Source organism: Gambusia affinis, linkage group LG07 (genome assembly GCF_019740435.1).
Source record: "Gambusia affinis linkage group LG07, SWU_Gaff_1.0, whole genome shotgun sequence".
Classification (NCBI taxonomy): domain Eukaryota; kingdom Metazoa; phylum Chordata; class Actinopteri; order Cyprinodontiformes; family Poeciliidae; genus Gambusia; species Gambusia affinis.
Genome location: NC_057874.1, coordinates 25,320,463 through 25,342,648, shown reverse-complemented (window position 1 = coordinate 25,342,648; position 22,186 = coordinate 25,320,463). Strand labels below are relative to the sequence as shown.

General features: G+C 37.5%; 1 protein-coding gene across 8 annotated transcripts in view; it reads left to right on the top strand.

Moving 5' to 3' along the window:
* Nucleotides 1–20,546, top strand: part of rap1gapb (RAP1 GTPase activating protein b) — an 89,878-nt gene extending 69,332 nt beyond the window's left edge. For 3 of the 8 annotated variants that reach the window (XM_044121695.1, XM_044121690.1, XM_044121696.1), the window contains 21 exons: nt 906–944; nt 1,067–1,252; nt 2,087–2,190; nt 3,754–3,832; nt 3,917–3,970; nt 4,063–4,146; nt 4,238–4,338; nt 4,696–4,825; nt 11,042–11,197; nt 12,093–12,164; nt 12,256–12,342; nt 12,529–12,672; nt 14,560–14,691; nt 15,762–15,839; nt 16,587–16,696; nt 17,751–17,867; nt 17,970–18,099; nt 18,534–18,627; nt 19,014–19,120; nt 19,671–19,718; nt 20,388–20,546. In XM_044121695.1, coding sequence (XP_043977630.1) covers nt 906–944; nt 1,067–1,252; nt 2,087–2,190; nt 3,754–3,832; nt 3,917–3,970; nt 4,063–4,146; nt 4,238–4,338; nt 4,696–4,825; nt 11,042–11,197; nt 12,093–12,164; nt 12,256–12,342; nt 12,529–12,672; nt 14,560–14,691; nt 15,762–15,839; nt 16,587–16,696; nt 17,751–17,867; nt 17,970–18,099; nt 18,534–18,627; nt 19,014–19,120; nt 19,671–19,679 — 2,013 coding nt within the window. In that variant the 3' untranslated portion in view covers nt 19,680–19,718; nt 20,388–20,546. Of the gene's footprint in view, nt 1–905; nt 945–1,066; nt 1,253–2,086; nt 2,191–3,753; nt 3,833–3,916; nt 3,971–4,062; nt 4,147–4,189; nt 4,339–4,695; nt 4,826–11,041; nt 11,198–12,092; nt 12,165–12,255; nt 12,343–12,528; nt 12,673–14,559; nt 14,692–15,761; nt 15,840–16,586; nt 16,697–17,750; nt 17,868–17,969; nt 18,100–18,533; nt 18,628–19,013; nt 19,121–19,670; nt 19,719–20,387 lie in introns of all 8 variants that reach the window. The other 5 variants (XM_044121692.1, XM_044121693.1, XM_044121691.1 and 2 more) reach the window with 4 other exon arrangements.
* Nucleotides 20,547–22,186: the final 1,640 nt, after the last annotated feature.

Sequence of the window (22,186 nt, the reverse complement as noted above, 5' to 3'; positions counted from 1 at the left end):
TAGCACATTTTATGATTTTGCCATAAGATGTAATGTGAGAGGGAATCTCCCTAAAATTACATCCCTATGATGACATCACACGAGGCTTTGGAGAACCTCGGCCTGTTACGAAAAAAAATGTTGGTGGACGATAAATTCCCTAGACATCATTGCAATAAACATAATATAATAGTAATGACATAATAATGCAAGAATACATTCTCCAAGGTCAATAAACTTTAAATGCTAATGAACACGTAACACAGGAACTGGAACACATTTTAAATTTTAAAACAGGAAAAATCAAAACAGAAAAAAGTGGTACAATGAATTATAAAATCTTTTTGTATACAAAATTGTCCCTAAAAAAACCAGACTGAAGACTTTTGTCATCTAGTTTTTGGAACAAAGAAAGGGAGAAAAGACAAAGAAACTGTAAATTATGCAACTGAAATTTTTTTTATCTTGTTTTAAGTTATAATGTGATCAATTGACTAATTAACTTCTTGCTTATTGTGACAGGCACATGAGTATCTTCATGGATTTATATTATTTGATTCTTAAACTGAAATTCCCACTTTCAAGGCGGTTACTTAGATTATGCTTGGTAATGCTTGCTAACCAGCTTCATTCTTTTATTTCTTGTGTTCTTATTACCTTATATACACATGTAGCAGAAGCAGCAGTCTCTTCATCAGTAAAATTTCAAAGGAAAATCTTGGCATTTTGTGAAATCATGCAGTGAAGTCAAAATTTAGAAGCTTTGTTTGTACTTTCAGTGACTATTCCATCCATTGCCTATACCCACTTGTCCTTGCAGAGTTGTGTGGGGGAATGGGTAGAATACATTGAATATTGTACCACAGCATCTACTTTCTTCTTGATTAAAAATAGATGTCTTATGTGGTTTGTTTTTCTTCCTACAGACAGAAGAGGACTACATTCCTTATCCGAGTGTTCATGAGGTACATTTCTATGACTGCATATAATTTACCCTCTATATATGACTGCATGGTTTTTGATTAAATAATTCAACTTGGAACCTAAAAAGAGCTGCATTATCTTTTTTTTTCTCCTTTGCCCTCAGGTTCTGGGTCGCAGTAGCCCTTTTCCCCTCATCCTGCTGCCCCAGTTTGGAGGCTACTGGATTGAAGGAACCAATCATGAGCCCACAGACCCGCCAGAGGCCGATCACCCTCCCTGTCCAGCCTCCCACATTAAACTGGAAACAAACAGCACTGCCAAGATCTACAAGAAGAACTTCATGGGCAAGGTGAGAATGGTGGTTCTGTATATACTTTTCACTTAAATAAAACTGTGGAAATGTGTTGGTTAAAGCTCCAATATGTAACTTTTATAAAAATATTTATTCTACTTATTGGTTAAAGGTGTTCACTAAGTTATGACAGTATGAGAGATAATTTGTGAGAAAATCACCCTCCTTCCCCTTGTTTCTTTTCCACCACTGTGGAAAAGGAGCAGTAGCACAGCAGAGAGCAAGAGGGAGGACATGAGCGGCATGTACACAAGAATGATTGGCAGCTCTAAGAACCTCCTACTGGCTCAGATTGGTTGTTTCTGACAGAACAGTGTATTTCTACAGATAGCAATAGAACCACAAAGAAGAAGTAGAAGAGCTCGATTTTTCCACAATCTCTCATATTATACTGCCAGAAAGTAATGATAGCTTTAACAAATATGTAAAAAACATTTTTTTATATATAAATGTTACCTTCTTTAATTTTTTTCAAGGGACTTTTTATATAAAAAAGCAAGTCAATGAAACAACTAGGGAAATTGTACAGATCATTTCTGCTCTACAAAGCCTGTTTCAAAAGTGAAAAGTTTCAAAAGAGCATGTTGTAAAATCCCATCATATGTTTATCTAAAGTATCCTCGAGTTTTGTGCAGCTGCAGTAAGATTGTTTTAGTGTTCAGTAGACTGTGCAATAAAACATTTTGTACAATGATAATAGGATTGTTACTCTCAGCTCCACTCCTAGTTGTGAATTTATCACAGCAGTATCTTTTTATTATTGTGTCACCCATTGTCAGTTCTTTGTGGAATTACATCATAGTAACATTTCCTTCACTTATCTGCCCCCAGGAACACTTTAATTACTACACGATGGATGCTGCCCTCGGCCACTTGGTCTTCTCAATGAAGTATGAAGTCATTGGGGATCAAGAGCATCTGCGCTTGATGCTACGGTATCATTATGTTCCATTATTTCCCTCTAACTCTGACTTGTTTTGTCTGCTATTAATGGTTTTTTTTGTCTTCCCTCTGTTCATCACAATAACAGCACCCTTCTTTTCTGTATTCCCTCCAAGTGTTTTAACATTTTGCCCTGTACTTGTTCTTCTTTTTACATGCAGAATGTAGTGTTGGTATGTTTCTTTTTTTTTATTCTTCTTTGAGGGGCCTCTCAAACACACAAAAAACTGAATCAGCAAGAGAGAAGTAGGGGCAATTTGCTGCTTGCTTTTTTTAAGAGTGGTGACAAAATATCCAGCAATCAACCCAGCATTCACCTCTGCTGAAAAAGTATAAGGCCTTCCACCCGCTATTGCCCAAAGTCATGTTTATTCACTAAAATCCTCCACTTCATCACTCTTATTGAGAGGGAGGAGCGGATGAGAGGCAGCACTCAGTGTGCAGTGTAACCTGTGAATTAAATTTAGCACCCAAGAGATTCCTCTTAAGATTTTAATAGCATCGCTTCTTGCTTGTTAATGGATCTTCAGAGTGGATGACTGTTCGGTGTGGTAGCAGTAACACAGCCCACAATGTTTTTCACTTTGTCTTGTTTTCTGGTAGGTGAACACCACCCACAGTTACCCCTTCAACTGTATGTAGTCACAGGCAGTGGAAAATGATCATATTTAACAGACCTGAATGACCAGCAGAGTAACTCATATTGTATTTCTCTTTTACTGAAAATGCTCAATACTGTTTTTCTTCAACAATATGTCCACTGGCTGATTATATGATAATTCAAGTAACCTTGTTTAAATGATGAGAGCTGATAAAATGGGTTCATCTTGAGCTTGAGTGACGGTACACGCTGATTGAGGGAAGGTTGTGAGCGGCATGTACACGAGCATGGTTGACAGCGCTACAATATCTGATTGGTTGTTTCTGACCAAGAGCTATGTATTTCAGCAGATGGCAATAGCAGTACTGGGACGAGCTAGAGAACCCTGTATTTTTTTTTATTATTATTTTTTTTTTTTTTCCAGATTATCTGTCTCATATTCTACTGTCAGGACAGAGAGATTTTATTTTTTATTTTTTTAAAAACATACTAAAGTTAGCCATTTCTCCTGTAATACTGTTTCTAAATTATTATTATACATATTTTTGCAGTTTGAGTCAGGTTTAGCAGCGTTCATAATTATACTCGCTAAGCAAGAAAATTGCTGTTCTTGAGATGGATTTAATGAGTCTCAACTATATATTTTCAGGGTAATTAACTCTCAAGGTGTTGCATGTTTACTTTTAAAAAGAAAAAAATATTGTTTCTGCCTTCAGCATTTGATTTTTTTTCTTCTTTTTCCACTGATGTAAGAGTTAGATTTTAATTTGTTACAACTACTAATAAAGAAGAAACTAACTGCATTTTACAAAGTGTTGATCTTAAAGCTTCTCACCTATTGTCTTGATATTTGCATGTAATAATTTCTTGGTGGCTTTTTATGGGTGAACATTTCTTGTTTGTTGTTTAACTCCTTCCATTCTCCTAAACTCCTTCATTGATATTTACCTTTCAGCACAAAATACAAAACCTATCATGATGTGATCCCCATTTCCTGCCTTACTGAGTTTCCCAATGTGGTTCAGATGGCAAAGGTAGGTAATCACAATCATACTGAATTAGTAATTAAGTTGTATTCAAAATGGATGAAGGACATTGTTGTTTCTATTATTTTGCAGCTTGTTTGTGAAGAGGTAAATGTGGATAGGTTTTACCCTGTCCTCTATCCAAAGGTAGCTGTATTTTTTCCTCCTTTTTCATGCCATCCATCAACACTTAATCATCATGACGTGACATGAAGAACTCCCCATTTTTTCATCCTCAGGCTTCAAGACTCATTGTCACCTTTGATGAGCATGTAATCAGCAACAACTTCAAGTTTGGAGTCATTTATCAAAAGTTTGGCCAGGTGTGTGCATTTCAGAGATACTTCAGCTAATCTTTGCTTTCAGACTCACGTACCAAACTCCTGGAAAATGCTTTCTGCCTGCTGTTTGCAGACATCAGAGGAGGAGTTGTTTGGGAACATGGAAGAAAGTCCAGCCTTCATTGAGTTTCTGGAGTTTTTGGGGACAAAGATTGAGCTTCATGACTTTAAAGGGTTTGACATTTTTCAGTTAATTTCTTTAAACACCTTAAATTTTTAGTAGAGTACTCTTCCTAATGTCTATAAAAGGGAGACTATCAGTCACTCAGTGGCTTATCAAAAATTTCTTTAAAGAACTAGAGAAAAAATATAAAAAAGATTGAGTTGCTGAGATTGTAAGCTAAGTAGGAAGATGGAGTTCCCTTCATTAAGTGAGTGATCATCATAGATCAAGAGCTATGATAAAATTACATTCTACTGACAGCATCATCTGTCCTGTCAAGATTTTTATCCTTTTACTCCAAATTTTCTTCCTCCTCCATCTTTTTCTTTATTATGTTTAATTCCCATACTTCTCTTTTGCTTCTCCAGTTTTCGAGGTGGACTTGATGTCACTCACGGCCAGACGGGGATGGAATCAGTTTACACAAATTTCCATAATAAGGAGATTATGTTTCATGTGTCCACCAAACTGCCTTATACGGAAGGAGACTCACAGCAGGTATAGACAAATTCCAGTTACTCATGAGTGTTGTAGTGTCTTTCTGGTTTTGATTTGTGAAGTTTTCCTGTTGATCTGGTCTGGGTTGCGAGCTTAGTTTCAATTAATGTAAATAAGATTGATCTTTTTTTTCCTGTGTTTATTCTATGCTTTTCATGATTAGAAAAAAGAGTAAAAAATATTGACTGGTCTACCATTTTAGGAAGTTTTTTTATATATTGGGGGAAATTGAGGAAGAAAATGACATTAAAGCTTTGCTGGAATAGTTTTGAAACTATTTTAGAGATTTCCAGATTTCTTTAACTTTTTGTTGAAGAAGCGTGAAACCCAGATCAAATCAGCTACAAAACAAAATAAGTCCTGTATAGTGAAAATAAAAATAAGATAAATAGACTTCATAAACACTTAATATTGATTGGCCTTAAGGGCATTTGGTGGGTGTTTGTGCAAATGTCTAAAAACACCATATTGCCTCATTTCTCTGTCAGGGCTGTTCAATTAAACACATTCCTATTAAAATTTTTCCTGAAACAGCATAAAAAAGAATATAATCAATAAAAAACAAAGGATATATTATATTATTTGTCACATTCCCTTTTCCAAGTATGGTCTAATTTAATTTTATATGCAATAATTGCAATGGATTTCCAGACTCAATAATTAATCATGTTAAATAATTTCAAGGACTTCATTATTGACCAAAGTAATTTGAATTTTTTGTATCATCAAGCAGTCCTGTATTATGGTTCTGTGGGGTAAAGTGTGCTAACCTAAGTCATGTTTTACTGAGACAAAGGCAGGAGTATCTGTTCCAATCAGGCCATATTTCCCCTTTGTAGCTTTGTGACCTTTAACCTTTAGCATCCTACCCAAGACTTAAGATTTAGTTTACCATCCATCCATCCATCCATCCATTTTCTATACACCCTTCGTCCCTAATGGGGTCGGGAGGGTTGCTGGTGCCTATCTCCAGCTGCATCCTGGGCGAGAGGCGGGGTACACCCTGGACAGGTCGCCAGTCTGTCACAGGGCAACACAGAGGCATACAAGACAAACAACCATTCACACACACACTCACACCTAGGGAGAATTTAGAGAGACCAATTAACCTGACAGTCACGTTTTTGGACTGTGGGAGGAAGCCGGAGAACCCGGAGAGAACCCATGCATGTACAGGAGAACATGCAAACTCCATGCAGAAAGACCCTGGGCCGGGAATCGAACCCAGGACCTTCTGCAAGGCAACAGCTCTACCAACTGCGCCACTGTGCTGCCCAGATTTAGTTAACTGTTTCTTTTATTCTGAACATTTCGTAGATTTGACCTCAAGGATAGTAGCAGCCAGCAACTGATGGGCATTTCTGTCACATAATGCTGAACTGCAGTCATTTTAGACAGCCAGCCTTATAGCCTTTTTCACATTGATAGCAACAATTTCATTTCTCACATCATTGCTGGTGTCTTCCCTTTCTAGCATTTTGTAAACAGAAGCTTAAGTACTCCTTATCAGCAAACTACACAGGCTTCTGCCTTATAGATGTGCTCACACTTACTGCTAATTACTTGACTGAGTGCCTTTGATTAGCAGCACCTGGCTGCCAATTACCCAGTTAATTTTCAAAGAGTCAGTAAGAGTGTACTTTACACACACCTTCTAGACGGAGGCTGCAATAGGGAAATTTCAGACCCTTAAAAGAAAAATGAAAATAAACTGTGCTGTTTTTTTTTTTCTGGAGGTAGTTGAGGGTTTATTTTGTGTTCAGTATATTATCTTAGCACTTGGACAAGGCAAATTGGTGCTGCTGTTGGCAGAACTACCAACCTTCCAGTTTGTGAACAAACCCCTTCTGAGCCACAGCAGTGACAAAAATAATTGCAGAGCCCCAGATCGCAGATGAATAAAAAGGGATTCAAGAAAGCAACTGGAAAAGAAACTGTGCCCTACTTTAGAAAGACTCCCACAGCCGCTGTGGTCTGCACACCATCATCATCGCTAAAGTATGGAAACGCTCCAAACTGTGCCAAAATAGACCTATTCTTCCTGATTTGAATGTTTTCCAGTATTTCACCTCAGAGCTTGCTCAATATGTTTGAATATCATAACACTTGACTTATAATTTGGTCATGCTGTAGTTAAAAAAATACTGTTATTAAGGCAGGAGGAAGTGGAAACACCCTAGTGTGCCCGTGGCTCATAAAGAGTTTCCACTTTATGAACCACTTTCAGTAAGAGCATTTTTCTTGAATTTCCTGGGGTTAAAAGAAACTAAAAATTACCCCAGGAAAAGACTCTTGTAATACGGTAATATTTTTTTATTTATCAGGACCTTCAGGATGGAGTTTACATGGAGTAAATGTTTTGTTTGATTAATCTGTATACAACATTTCCCATTATGATTTGGTTGTATCAGTTTAAAAATAGTCTTTGGAAAACTTTCTGTTCATTTTCACTTTCTATTTAAGTCATCAGCATTGTTTGTAGCTGTCTTTGGCAAAAGCAAAAGTAAATCCTTCATTCAACATATTCATTTACAGTTTTAACCAATTTATGTTCTGAGGCACAAATAAAAAGAACCACAGTCTCTGGTGAATCATAAACAGATCTTGATCTTTATTGATGCACTGACAGTTGCTGCTGTTTGGGTGTGCCTTAGTGTGATGCTGACACTTTATTCATTAAATGTTTCAAACTTCCTTTGACTCTGAAGTGATTATAATACACCATCACAGTGTAGTTACAGTGAAATTATCATGGGAACAGAGGCTTTTAATCCTGACCAGAACTATTTCTTCTCTTGACTCAGAAGTGACAGAATGCATGAGTTTGCAAAATCCCTTTCAAATTTGCTGCAGTTGCACTTTTTTTTGCAGTTAGTGACTATATACGCTATAAGCAACTCTAGTCCTTGAGTGAGACAGTCCTGCAACTTTTGAATGCATCCCTGCTCCAATGCACCTGGATCAAACACATGGTTAATGACCAGGCCTTTCCAAAACCTGGTAATTCAGCCTTTTGATCCAGATGTGTTGCAGCAAGGATGCATCCAAAAGTTGAATGACAGTGTGGCTATAAAGTGTAGTCATTGTGAGAGAATGGGTTTTACTGAGACCCCATTTGATGCTGCTGCATTCCTGGAGTTACCACTGAGTTTTAAACAGTACCAAAACCAATGAAAGCTTCAGGAAAATTAATATTACTCATAACTTGCCTTTTGATCTCCTTTAGAAGTTTAACTGTGAAAAATCTGTTAGCATTTCAGATAAATTTTTTTCTTATCTTATGGTTTCTGTACATATTTACTCCACGTGACATGTCAATGATTTGTTATTTTTGGTGGTGATGCAATTCTACAGAAATCATCTTAACATGTTGCTCTATAGTTGAGAAACTACACCTAACATGAGTTTGTTGTCGAAAATGACACTGCAGTTCTTCCTTCCTGCATTGAAATTCTTGCTCTGTTGGTTTCTGGGTGCAGACTCTCATCTCTCTGCTATTGTTTTTGCAAAGTGCTGTATTTGTTCTCAGAAGTTCTTTAGTGCCATGAGTGGTTTGAACTTTGTTACCAAAGTAACCCTGCACAGTTGGTTCATAAAGCCAAGTCATGGAGACAAACAGAGGACATAAACACCACCCACATGGGATGATTCATCAGAGAACAGGAAAAAGGAGGCTGGGAGCACATTTAAAACCAAAGCCTTTATTCTGGAAGGAAAATAGGCTGAATTTATCCAGCGTGATGATCTGGCCTAGCAGTAAATCTGCATGGAGAGAATAAGCTGTCTGACTTCGGAAAGAGTGCGTGAAAGGAACTACTAAAAATGTCAACTATAAAGGGATGCAACAGCAACCTGACTGCCTGAATTTACATATAATGTGTTCTCTAATATTCAGCCTTTCATATTGCCTTAGAAATTTATCACCAGTATCTATCAATAAATAATTAAAACTGCTGAAACAGTTATGACGTCTACTGCCAGAGAGCTAGGTTCTGTAATATGTGTCTATTATTAAAGTTTTTATGCAGTTTTCACTATACCTGTGAAAATAATATTCTTAATATTACTTAATTATCTTAATATTTTCTGAAGTCTAATAAATAAAAATTCTTTGGAATATTTTAAGGATTGATATAGAACACAGCTTTAAACCATTTTTGAAAATGCCTGAGAAGAATTCAGCCTGACTTTGAAGTCAGCATGATTTTTACCAAATATTTAGTCTGAACATTTTACTTAGTTCTGAAACACTCTTAGTGAGAATTCATTTCTGGCTTGTGTATGTCTGCTATGGCTCCAGCACATCGTGGAAACCTCCCAGGTTTGGAGCCAGATGGTTGATTGTTCACAGCATGACAAACAGCCTGGCTATAACACGAAGAGGCTATAAAGCAAGTGAACTGTTTCTGGAAAAGCAAATGCCATCATCATCTCTTAATTACAGAGTAAATATTGGCTCTGTTGGGCTGAATATACAACTGGTCTTGTGAGACATTTTTCAAGGGCATGTTAACATTACAGACACTGTTTTTAATCTAAATTTACAAGCCACTTTATTAGGTACACCTCGCTAGTACTGTGTTGGACTCCATTTTAAAACTATTAATTTCTTGTGGTATTGATTCAGCAATATCAGAAGGTATTTCGCAGATATTCTGTTGCAACAAATTGCCTTCACAGTCTGATGCAGTTGTAAAAGATTTGTCAGAAGCTCATCTGTGTTGTGAATGTCCTGTTTCAACCATCCCCAAGGTGCTTTATTAGATAAAGATCTGGGGAGGTCATTTGAATCAAGATGTATGGATACAGCAGGCTATAAATTTTCAACAATGCTCTTTTCAACTGGTAATAATGGGCCCAAAGCTGGCCAAGAAAATATTCTCCCCACCATCACGCCACTAGCATCTTAATCTGCTGGCAGGATGAACACATGAGCCGTAAGAGAGAGAACTGTGCATGAAATTTTCAGCAGATTTGCAGTTTCTGAAACACTCAGAACAGCGGGTCTTACACTGACCAGGATGCAATGTTCAAAATCATTTAAAGCTGTGTTTCTAAGTCATGCTCATGCATTTGAACCATTTCAACACATCTAGGTGCAATGAGTTGCTGCAATCTGACAGATTCTGTCATTTTCAGCATAAGGAATTGGACAGGTGTACTTAATAAAGTGGCAGGTGAGGTATGTGATGCAGCTTCATTTAACAGTTGTATTATATTGTTTAATAGCCCTATAAATGATGGAAGGCTACTGTCTCCTGTGGAGTGTCAGACCATGAAGGGTCAAAGAATGTGCTTAGCATGATTTTGAATTCCCCTCTTTCTGTATCTGTTAGCAGAATCTCCTGTCACTTCTTTCTGACATACATGCATCTGATTGCTTTGGGTAGCAATATTCTTGATAAGAATTTCATTATGGTACATATATACATTCTGATCTGCACTCATAACTTGTATTCTGCTATCTGATGTAGAAAAGAAATATCTGGAACAAGTACTCATGTGACACCTCAAGGTGACATCTACATAAATTTTAGATAGAATGAGATGAAGTCATCTCCTTAGGTGTTTATGTATGCAACTAAGTTAGAATATCTTGCAAAAGGTAGTAAGGTGACAACATGCATTCATATTTCAGCACAAAAAGAATCTGTCCCATTTGTTTTGCAGTGGCAGATTTTTTTTTTTCTTAAAGTAGATTGCCTGCATAAAAGATTTATACTTCAGGACGTGTGCTGTGACCTTTTGGCAACTTGAAGCTTTTTGGCAACAAGGGAAATGCAGTACTACAGTCATTTGTGTGGCTACCACCCATTCTTTGTTTGACATTGCCTTCTCTGCTATTCCAAATGATATATTTCTGTGATGTATCTGCCTAGCAAACATATTTAGGGATCAAAAATGGGAAATGTAGCTGTAATAACTATATCATGTATATATTTTCCAGTACTGTTCATACTTTATTCTTTTTGTAATATATGTAATATATGGGAGAGTTACAATATGTTTGACTGTAAAACTGAACTGATCTCTTTGAGAGGTTTTTATGTCACAAGGATTACTCTACTCTTTTGGGACCCAAACACATTTCTCTTCAGACAATCTTTGAGTGCAGGTTCTTTGAAGGATTCTCTAACACAACTATATTTTTAGTGCTAGGGCTGGTTATCGTATATTTTTAAGTTGGTTACTTTCTGTTGTGTCTCCCTCCTTCAGCTGCAGAGGAAGAGGCACATAGGCAACGACATTGTGGCCATCGTGTTCCAGGAGGAAAACACTCCCTTTGTACCGGACATGATCCAATCCAACTTCTTGCATGCGTATGTTGTGGTGCAGGTGGAGAACGCATGCTCAGACAATGTTACATACAAGGTTTGTTTCACAGATTGACAGTTTTCTATTATAGCAAAGACTTTTCAGATCAGATTATGACACTCACAGTAATTACTGTATAAAGATCAGTTTCCAAATGAGACCTTTACCCTTTTGTCTCTTTGTTCAATAAATTTCAACTCCAAAGGGCTGCAGAATCGTCAGGATGTTTTCTGTAAATCTGAGATAGATATTTGTGGGAGGTTTTTTTGGTCAGCAGAAGTTAACCTTTAAACTCTTCCAACTAATATTTGCTGAGTTTTTTCTTATTGATATTGACCTCAACTGAGGCAACTGTGACCTGCAGAATGCTATTACAGGTATGTTTTAGTTTTTTTGGAGTGGGTTTTTGTGATTTCCTGAATGATTCTTAGTAAAATTAAGAAGCAGTTTTAGCATGTGTGCATATTTACTCTATTTGTGGATAATGTCTCTCACTGTGCTTCACTGGAGTATTAAAACATGAGAATTTATTTTTGTAACACTTTCCAAACTCATACATTTTAATGACATTCTATTTTGTTCTTGAATTTCTTTAGATGTGTTTTCTTTTCTTTTCTTTTCTTCTTGCCTAATTCATGTTGTCAGACAGGTCAGGTTCTTTTTAGGGTTTTTCTTGATTTTAATGGTTGGGCAGTAATCAGGCCTCGGTGTGGCCTATGAACCAAAGATAATTTGATTAATCAAAGTTAATTCATGAGTTAACAAGATCATACCCTGGAATTACTTTTTCACATAGACTCAGGTCTGTTTGGATTTTTTTTCACCTCTTAAAAAAAATCTTGATTAATAAATGACATCACCATTCAGAAACTCTATTGACCAGTGTGTCTAAAATGCAAAAACAAAAAACGTTCTCACTTTTGTTTTTTGTTTTGTTTTTTTTTTTGCTCAGGTGTCAGTCACTGCTAGAGATGATGTACCTTTCTTTGGACCTGCTCTACCTGACCCTGCCATCTTCAGAAAGGTCAGCAACCAAACAAACACATCTGTTTCCCAGGGAGATGCCATATAAGTACCTTCATTTATTCTTCTCCAAATGTTGTGTATTTTTGCAGGGCCCTGAATTCCATGAGTTCCTCTTCACAAAGCTTATCAATGCGGAGTATGCCTGCTACAAGGCTGAGAAGTTTGCAAAGCTGGAGGTGAGAGGCATATTTAAGAAAACATTGTCATTTTTTTCCCATTTATTAAAATGTGTTTATTCATGTTGCTAGAATCTAGCATCCAACCGTTTGGATCTATCTGCAACCTAATGGCTTCATCGGCCTTCCAAAATGAATTTGTAGATGTACTGTCACTGAAAAGGTAGTGGATTTGTTTGCTGGCAGGAGCGAACACGTTCGGCTTTGCTGGAAACACTGTATGAGGAGCTGCACATTAACAGCCAGTCCATGATGGGTCTGGGTGGGGACGAAGATAAGCTGGAGAACGGAGGTGGAGGCGGAGGGGGCGGCTTCTTCGAGTCCTTTAAGGTACAGTGTTACTTTGTTTATTGATTAGGTGCACTGGTTATCTGCAACTGCACATGCATGGGCAAGAGTGGTGATGAGTGGAAAAACTTTTCGGATGTTTTCCTTTTTCTTTTTGTCCTCTCCTTTCTCTTGGCTGGGATTCTGGGTATTCACACATGAGGAAACAAAGCATAGAAAATGTGCGGTATCTCAAAGGACCAGTCCCTTGCTGTCCTCACTTGGCTGTGACTGCTGAACTCGTGGGTTTTCACATAGCGTTGTGGCTTTGGAGGCTGCAGAGTGTCCTCTTGTATATGAAAGGCACTTTGGTCTGACAGAGTTCTCCATCACTGACCGTGGTGAAGCGACACCCAGCTACTGAGGCATGGCAGCAGGAATTGTGATAGCTGATGACCAATTTAATGACCCTTCATTATGCAACTTATGATGCAATTTGCACATCTCCCCATGGGCAGCGTTCCATTAATGTTTTTCTTCAGTTAACCTTTTTTTTTTCTCTTCAACTTCAGTCTCAGCTGCTCTCAGTATTTCTGTCAACCAGTTTTTCTTCAACCTTTATTATAGACTACCTTAAATGTGCTCTTGCCCTCCTATTGCCAAGTTGCCAAATACTAACTTGCTGTCTCTTTGTCGTTGCCACCTTTGCAAGTTACATCTGTAAAGATTTTCCACTCTTCTTTGTCTCTGTGTAGTACAGCTGGGTAGATTGTATTGTCCTGCTGTCTCTTAATTTTTGCAGTCCTTGTCTTAGTCGTCTTCATGTGTCAGACTCATCTAAGCTCAACTAGTAATTGATCATTTTAATGAAGATGTATCTTCATTTTTAGCAACATTTTCTTAAGTGGCATACCCTTAGTTTACTTTCTTCCTGTTGTCCATTGATCTGCACTACCAATAAACGTTAAGAAGCAGTCCTGCATACACAACACACCTGTCACACACATATTGCACACACACTTGTTATTAAAACTACATTTCCTTAATCACCTCATAACATTTATATTTAATCACATCTAGCAATAGAGCTAATAAACTCTGTTTTATTAATAGAACAAACTGACATGAATAAAATATAATTAATTAATTAATTAATTAGCTAAAAACTAATATAAAAAGGTTGCAGTGGAAAATTTAAACCATTTGTGTGAGGTTTTCTAATAGAATGAGGTCTGTTTTTGATCAATATCCTGTACCAGTCCAGTGATGGTCCATTTTCAATTTTCTGCCAGAAGTCACCAGATTTTTATTGAAATGTTCTCCTTGCCTTTGAGAAATAAGAAAAATTGCCCCACATCATGATACTTCTTCCTCCAGATCATTCCGGTTTAAGTCCCAGTAGTGTTTAGCAAGCTTCAAACAACTGGTTTGCAGCTCTGGTTCCAGAAAACCACTGGTGGTTGCAGCTCCAGATTATTATTATTTTTATTTTTATTTTTTGCTTTGCTTTGTTTTATAATATCACAATTCAAGATTTGGGCAAGTTAAGGCAAGTTTGCTTTGCCTGAACTGACTTATGACTTCATATGTCGTAAGTCCTGTTACGGCTGTACTTATGACTTATGAACATCAGCTGATTGTTCTGCTCTATTTGAATGGCATGTTCTCTTGTCCTCCCCATTTTGATGACTGTCTAAGAGAAATTGATCTCTCTGTCATGCCATATGTATACCCCAGAGAAACAGAATAAATTTAAAACTCCAAGACAATCTGACCACCTTGTATTCAAAGATACTTAATTTATCCAGAATGCGCTTTTCCTACATAAAAAAATAATCTGTTAAGGCCGTTACACATATTTAGTTGGGAAACCAATACGGTATAAATTCCCTTTATAGAGAGGTGAAGGTGGATCCACTCACTACGGATATCTCCTCGTTCTCTCTGCAGCGGGTCATCCGCAGCAGAAGCCAGTCAATGGACGCCATGGGTCTCAGTAACAAGAAGTCACACACAGTCTCCACTAGTCACAGTGGCAGCTTTACCCATAATCCCGCAGAGAGCCCCAAAACTCCAGGGATTGTAAGTAGCTCATTTTGGTTGACATGCCGCTCATTTGAACACACACCTCACATTCAGGACATGGTGTTTTCACAGCACAATGGATAAACACGTGTTCAGAAGGGTCTCAACTCAAAAGCAGCGTGATAAAGTACTTCTACTGGCACCTTATCTGTATGTTCTTAACACCAAAGCACTTACTTTTATTTCTGACATTTTATAATCACTCTTGGTTTGTACTCATCTGTCACAAACTGACTCTTTCCATTTATGATTCATGGTGTTTGTGTTAATCTTGTTTTTCTGTTTATGGGAGAGAAACAAAAAACATAAACAAGATTTTATGCATTGTCCTCTTTTTGAAGAAGAGTTGCAGCATAAATTGGCAGGCTTTTAGCTAGGGAAAACAGTGCCTATTTTGGAATAAAGGAAGTGATTGTTTTTGAGTCCATCTTTCAGGGTTTGAAGTGAACTTAGACTAGCAGCTGTATGACTACCCAGACTCCCTCCCTTGTTGCTATGCTTTCATAATGATTGTCTTTTCATTGCAAACACTTGATGCAACTTTGTGGATGTGTGGCTAGAGAATATTCATGGCACTTATCATAAACCTCAAGAGCACCTTGCCTTGTTTGTGTCTTCTTTTATGTTGTATGTTCCAAATTTTGGGGAATTTCTTTTGCCCCATTTATGAAAAGCTTTTTGATGCTATAGTACCTGTTTGGAATGTCAGCCCTAGTTGTCCCTTTCTCCCCCTCTTAATGCATCAGTAAACAAACTTGTATCCTTTAGGGCAGTACCTGCCAGCATGCCTGCTGTGCTGCTCCTCCTGCTGTGCACTCCTATGTTTGACCTCAAACTTAATTAACCCTGTGAAGCTTTTCACTATTTCCTTTTCCTCATGTTGGCTTTTTAAGTTATGCTGCAAGCTCCTTTTAAAGCTGTTTTGCTCCCTGCTGTTAAAATTCTTTGTGCTCTGCGCATGAGATCTTATGATGTGTTCTTTCTTTTCTCTCTCTTGCTTCTTCCAACTTTTATCTCCCCCTCTATCTCCCTCTCTCCTTCCCTTTGCCCCGTCTTGTGTGGCTCAGTCATTGCTTGTCGCGGGGAAAAGTCCCAGTAAATATGGACGCCGAGGCAGTGCCATAGGGATAGGAACAATAGAAGAGGTTCATGCATTTTCTCTCTTACTGTTTATCATATTTGTTTACATTTCTAATGTGTTCTCTTCATGGAACAATTAGATATTCCTGTGTTGCTTAGAATATAATGTGTTTTAGTTTATGTTGCTGTGGGAGGTGCTGTTAATATTACATGTAGTGATTTTCAACCACATGTTTCAATTTCATTTAAGTCATTCATTCATGTAGTAAAAACAGATGTGTTAAATGATTTGACTGATAGAAACGTATGAATAATAACATGAGGGAAGGTAGATTTGTTTTTGTTGTTTGATGCTTTATTGCAAAGCTTGAAGCCTGAATGTCCTTAAATTTCCTTATTTGTAACTGTGTCTGAACTCAGACAGAACAAATTTGTTCCTGCTTTTGGGGTGTTTTGCTTGGACATTGTACTTTAATACTTACGAAATTGACATCATATCACTATTGAAAGGGCACAATTCTGAACAAGAGAGTGTTTTTATGTAGTTATGTAGATTTTCAACAAATTAGAAAGAGCCAAATTAGAACATAGTTGTCTGAATCCTGGTGTGTTCTTTTTATAACCAAAAACATTTATCACCATCAGATCATAAATTGTCAGCAGAATATTTATACATGTAGATGGATTTTATTTGCTTCAATTGCGCTACAGTACAGCATTGCAATATGCGCTACAGTACACACAGTATTTTTTGGACCAATGACTTCCCCCAAAATGTCTCTTACTATTTTGTTTCTCTTGCACCCTGTTAGTCATTGATTATTCCAGGGAAAAGCCCAACCAGAAAAAAGTCTGGACCTTTTAGCTCACGCCGCAGCAGTGCCATTGGCATCGAGAACATCCAGGAGGTCCAAGAAAGGAGGTGAGAGTACAGCAGGGAGTGGGTAGTGAGGACAGAATACTGTTGCAACAGATGGAAGGAAGGACAACTAATTAATTCATTTCTCAGATTTAAATTCTTGCTGGATACTCAATGGTTTGTAGTACCTTACAAAAGGACTGATAGACCCACATTTTTCTCAGATTTTCTTACATTACAGTCACAATCTTAGTGCAGAAGTTTGAAGAGAACGGTGGTAACACATGGTTTTCAAAATTCTTATAAATAAAGATCTGAAAAGTGTGGTGTGGATTTGTATTCAGCTTCCCTCTGTCAATAACTTTGTCTTTTGGTTGTAAAACACTTTCTTTTTTGACATAATCCTCTATAAAAATAAAAAAAATTCTATGGAAGATTATTTTAACACCTACATTTTTGGTAAAACTGTTGGAATATTGTTTTATAACTTTACCTCACTTTCACACAACTGCGTCTCTGTCTTTTGAGATCATTGGTCTTCCTGATGTTATTTTCTCACTAACACTTCTGAGGCCTTCAGAAAACTGTTGCATTTGGACTGAGACTAAATTACATACACTGGACAGTGTACTACATGACCTCTGATGGCCATTATTGGCACTGGATTTTATTTAAAGGTGGGAAAGTAACTAGACCTGAATACAAATTTACACCACACTTTTTCAAATCTTGGCTTTTAGGCATTTTGAAAATAATTTTCCTTCCTCTTCACTTTGTGTTAGTATATCCCCTAAAATCCCAATAAATACATTGAGATTTGTAGTTGTAGCTCAATAAAATGCGAAAAGGTTCAGAAGGTAAATTTTCTTTGCAAGGCACTCTATTTGTTACTATTCTACTAGCAAATTTGAACAAAGCTACATTTTGTGATCAAATAAAGTTCAATGTAGCAGTTCATTTGTAGATTTTTATAAGCATAGTTTTTCAGTTGTAGTAAGAGGCACTTTATTGGTCTTAAAACCCATATCTTTACAAGAATTCTCCAATCTTTATATCAGTGGAGAACTTAAACCAATTTGCTTGTTTTCATCGCCTGATTTTCCCCTCTTTGCATCAGCCGAGAGGTCTCTCCCAACACACAGAAAACTACAGACTCCAGCCATTTGTCTCAAGAAAACAAATCAGGCAACTCCTCCGCCCACAGTTCTCCAGAGTTTGCAGCCACAAAGAACAGGTAACCATCTCCTTTCGTGCTAAGGTTACACACACGGGAAGGCTTGTGAAATATGTGAAAAGAGACAGGTGTTAATATGATCAAAGTAACCCAGGTGTGTAGTTTGGCGATGTGTTGCAGAGCGCCTTCCATCCCTGAGGCTCAGGACTTGTCTCGCTCCTCCTCCAACGCCAGCAGCTTCGCCAGCGTTGTGGAGGAGCACGAGGCCGAGGAGGAGTATGAAACTGGACTGGTGGGTATAAATGCAGGCACATTGATAAACACATTATGAAAGTGCATACATTATTAAAGTCACTCTGGGAAAACAAAGATGCTTGAATCTCTCCCCTGATTATACTGCCTCCATTAACTTTTGTTTAATATTTACTGTGGGGGGAAACAGAGTTTTAAATCAGCAGCTGTTACCTGCATAGTAAAAACAAAGAGCATGAAAGGTTCAATAGATTTCATCACATCCCAACAATCACGGGCCTGAAAATGGACTGCACAGTCATACATATTAATGTGTTTATGAAGGTCTTCTATTTTGAACCATCTGCATTTAAAAAAAAGGCTTTAAAGCAAATGTAAACCTGGAGTTAATCTATAGTTTGGTTGAAGCTACCTCTTAAATTTATTATTTAAAAAAAATTAAGTATAAAAATCTAATTGCACATCTTTTCACAGGAAAGTGTGTCTTGTGTTACTCCAGTAAAAAAAGACTCATTTGTTTATGGGTCTGCCATGGAGGACAGTTCCTGCAGCCAAGGAAGTCTTTCAGGTGAGTTTGCGAGATGTTGGCTCATACTATCAGGCCAGAGATAGCCTGAAGGTGTAACAAGCAGGCAGACTGTGTCATGTATCATGGGAAAATCTACATTGGGCAAAAGAAAGAAGAACGATCTCTGTTTCCTGGGCAAATCACGTCAAGCGCACTTGAGCACAAACCTTCATCTGATGTAACTTAGAGAGCTGCTTAAATGACTGAGTTTCAGCAGCACAAAGCTAGTCAGGATTCCACTCCACGTTTTAATGGCTAACTCTGTCCTATCAATCCTTTGCATTTTCTCAAATCTCTTTTTGTTTCCAGCTTGAACAGCTGGCAGCATTGTATGGTTGAGTTTATTACTCATGACAGCCACACATCTGTCCCCTTCCTCCAAGCAGCTTCCCGTCTTCAGCAGCAAGCAGACGGGGTGAAGACATCGGAGCCAAAAGGGACAGATAGCCAGCCCAAGACGGAGCGCCCCCAGCAGGAGCAGAAGCTGTCGTCGGTGAGAGAAATTACTTAACATCAGTTACTAAATGACATTGTAATGGCTTCACACATCAGCGAGATGAGCGCGCGCAGTCATGTATTGTTTCAGTCATCATTTCCATTAGATACATCCTATACTCCCAGTTCAAGTTTCAGAAAGTCTCTGGGAGGATCACATACAGATGGAATACAAACATTAAGCTAATATGCTGTCCATTAAGCTCATCTTCTCACCTTCATATTGCTGCATTACAGCCAATATTTTCTTTGGCAACTATTTTGTTTGGTCCAATATTTCACAGCTTAAAGGGATAATGCTTCCATGTGAACTATCAAATCTCATGACCATTCATCCAAATGATACATATTCCCCACCAGTAGGGGTGCTACTCTTATCGTTGTTAGAAAGAACAATAACAGTTAGCAAGTGGAAGTTAGCATATATGTCTCTGCAGAATATTATTGGTTTCCTTTTACATCAACCAGGTAAAGCAGATTTTAAAATATCTCCATTCTAACATGAGACGCATGTAGCTTCACAGCTCACATTTTGTGTTGATTTGCAGAACTGTTAGCTGCTGTCTTCTGATCACCATGTTGGCATCCATTTTAAGGTTGGACACATTGATATTTATTGCTTGTCTTACTGTACTGAGCAGTATCCATCTTTACAGTTTATTTCAGTCAGACTTTGTTAAACATCTGGTTTAACAAAGTCTTCCTGACGTGTTTTTTTTTTAATTATTATTATTTTGACTGCAGTTTCAATAATTTCTCTACTTCTTGTCTGCCAAGTTTTCCTTTAATTACCGGTACACTTTGGGAATCACCTGTCAGGTTCTAGAATGCTATATTTTATGTTAAGCCTTTAGAAGTTCTAGATTTCAGTATTATATTCTGATGACTTTATTAAAAATATGGGAACAAGCAGCGTGTTTGTGACAATCCGACAGTCAGGTTGCATTTAATACTGTTTCTTTCTAATTTATCTCATTTGTAGATGGAATGCTGTTCCATCCTTTAAGCTCCCTTCATAAGCCTAAATTATTCATTTATTAGATTTAAGTGGCTTATCAAACAAACATAGAAAAATAAATTGCTCTGAAAGGGGTAGAGGACTGAAAAGGCTGGCAAAGTAGAATATTTAAAGACCTTCAGAAAGCCTGAGGAACTGTCAATCCAGAAAGTTTCTGTGAATACAGAATTCTTGATTTTGATGTCTAATTTACCCGTGTTTCATTTATTTGATACCTCTTTCTACACCTGCACCCTTTTCTTCTTAGAGACGTTATTTAATGTAAAAGAAGAGTTAAAGACAACCGAAGGAGGGCAAGAGACGTCCGAAGCTGATGTAGAGAAGAAATACAATTGGGGTTGAGCAAGCGATGGACAGATCCTCCCTTGAACGTTCAACACGGATCTGCTGCTTATCAGGACGGACATCCAGCTGCCTGGACATGTATCGACCTCTCGACCTCATTCCGTCCTCCATGTGGAAAACCTTGTGCTCAAGTGAAAGCAGCAGTGAAACTGACTGTCCTTTGGCAGCTGACTCAGCACAGTAAATCTGCCCACCTGCCCATTCTTTAGGCCAGTAAGCATCGATTGTTACTGTAAACAAACTCTCAGACATTGTGGCTCTTTTATCAAAGACCTGCCTTTTTTTGTGAATAAGATAGAATAAGAAAATTCACAACAATCCAACAGATTGGGTTTGTCAAGCTTGTATAGAGTGCTGAAAGCAGTTTCCTCCTTACAAATTTCTCTTTTTTTTCATTATTTTGTCACTCATGTTTCAGATCATTTGAAACATATCAGATCAAATAAAGGTAGCCTGGTTTGATGCAAATTGCAGTTTTTAAATAATTTCAGTTATTGAAGTATAAAATCCATCTAGTCTTACCCAAACCAACTAGGCCCTATGTAAAAATAATTTACCTCTAAAACTAAAAACTAGTTTTGCAATCCATGGCAGTTACAACCACTATCAAGTATTTCCAACCACGTAATGAGTCTTTTACATTTTGTCCGACTCTGAATTTCTTTAATTCAGCCACATTGGGATGTTTTTGAACTTGAGCGACCAGTTTGTTGTCACATCTGAAATAAATTTAAGTTCAGACTTTGACTAAGCCACTGTAAAATCTGTATAGAGTTTTTTTTGCCATTCAGAATTGTTGATCTCACTGTTTTATGTTTTCTTAAGCTGTGGAGAATGATTCTCACTGTGTTTCACTGGAATCCCAGAGCCTTAGAAATGGCTCTGTAGCCATTTCCAGATAGACAGATGTTAATAGCTTGGTGCCTATTATGTTCTTACATTTGTTTTATTTCAGTATATGATTTTGCTTTGAGGCCTTTTGGCCTACTTCATGTTGCCAGATAGGTCCCATGAAAGATAGAGTTGGGCAGTAATTGAGTCTAGTTGTGGCTAGGAAACCTGTGAAAAATATAACAGATCCAATTGCAATCCGATTGTGATAGTCACAATCGGATTGCAGTTGGATTGTGATTTAGATTGTGGGGGACTCAATTATATTTTCACTGAGGGTCACATTGGTTTGGATAGCATTTTTCCCCTTAAATTAAATCATAATTTAAATATTGCTTTATGCGTTTACTCAGGTTATCTTTGTCTTATGTGAAAATAGGTTTGATTCGAAATGTTTAAATGTGACGAATATGTAAGGAGGCCAATACATGTTTTTTTACGTCTAATCCACATCCCACTGTGACAATGTACATAAGTTTAACTTTGATGTACTAAGTGACTGTGGCTTTATGTCAGGCCAAGTTCTGTTTTAATATATTCTTTTGTAGGTTTTAGTTATTTGTTGTGTTGTACAACAATCTTGGCATATTTGTTTTCTGCAGGATGTTGATGCTGTTGCTAGTGGCTCTGTAAACCTCCTTGCCCTTGTTTTATAAACCATAGGTGAAGTTAGACCTATGGTGAAATTGTCAGAAAAATAGTAAATATTTTCAAGACATGTTGCAAAATTTCTCAAGATGCTCTTTGTTACATACCATCTGTTAATGTCTGTGTACAGGTGTATTCAACAGTACTGTGCATGGTGAAAGT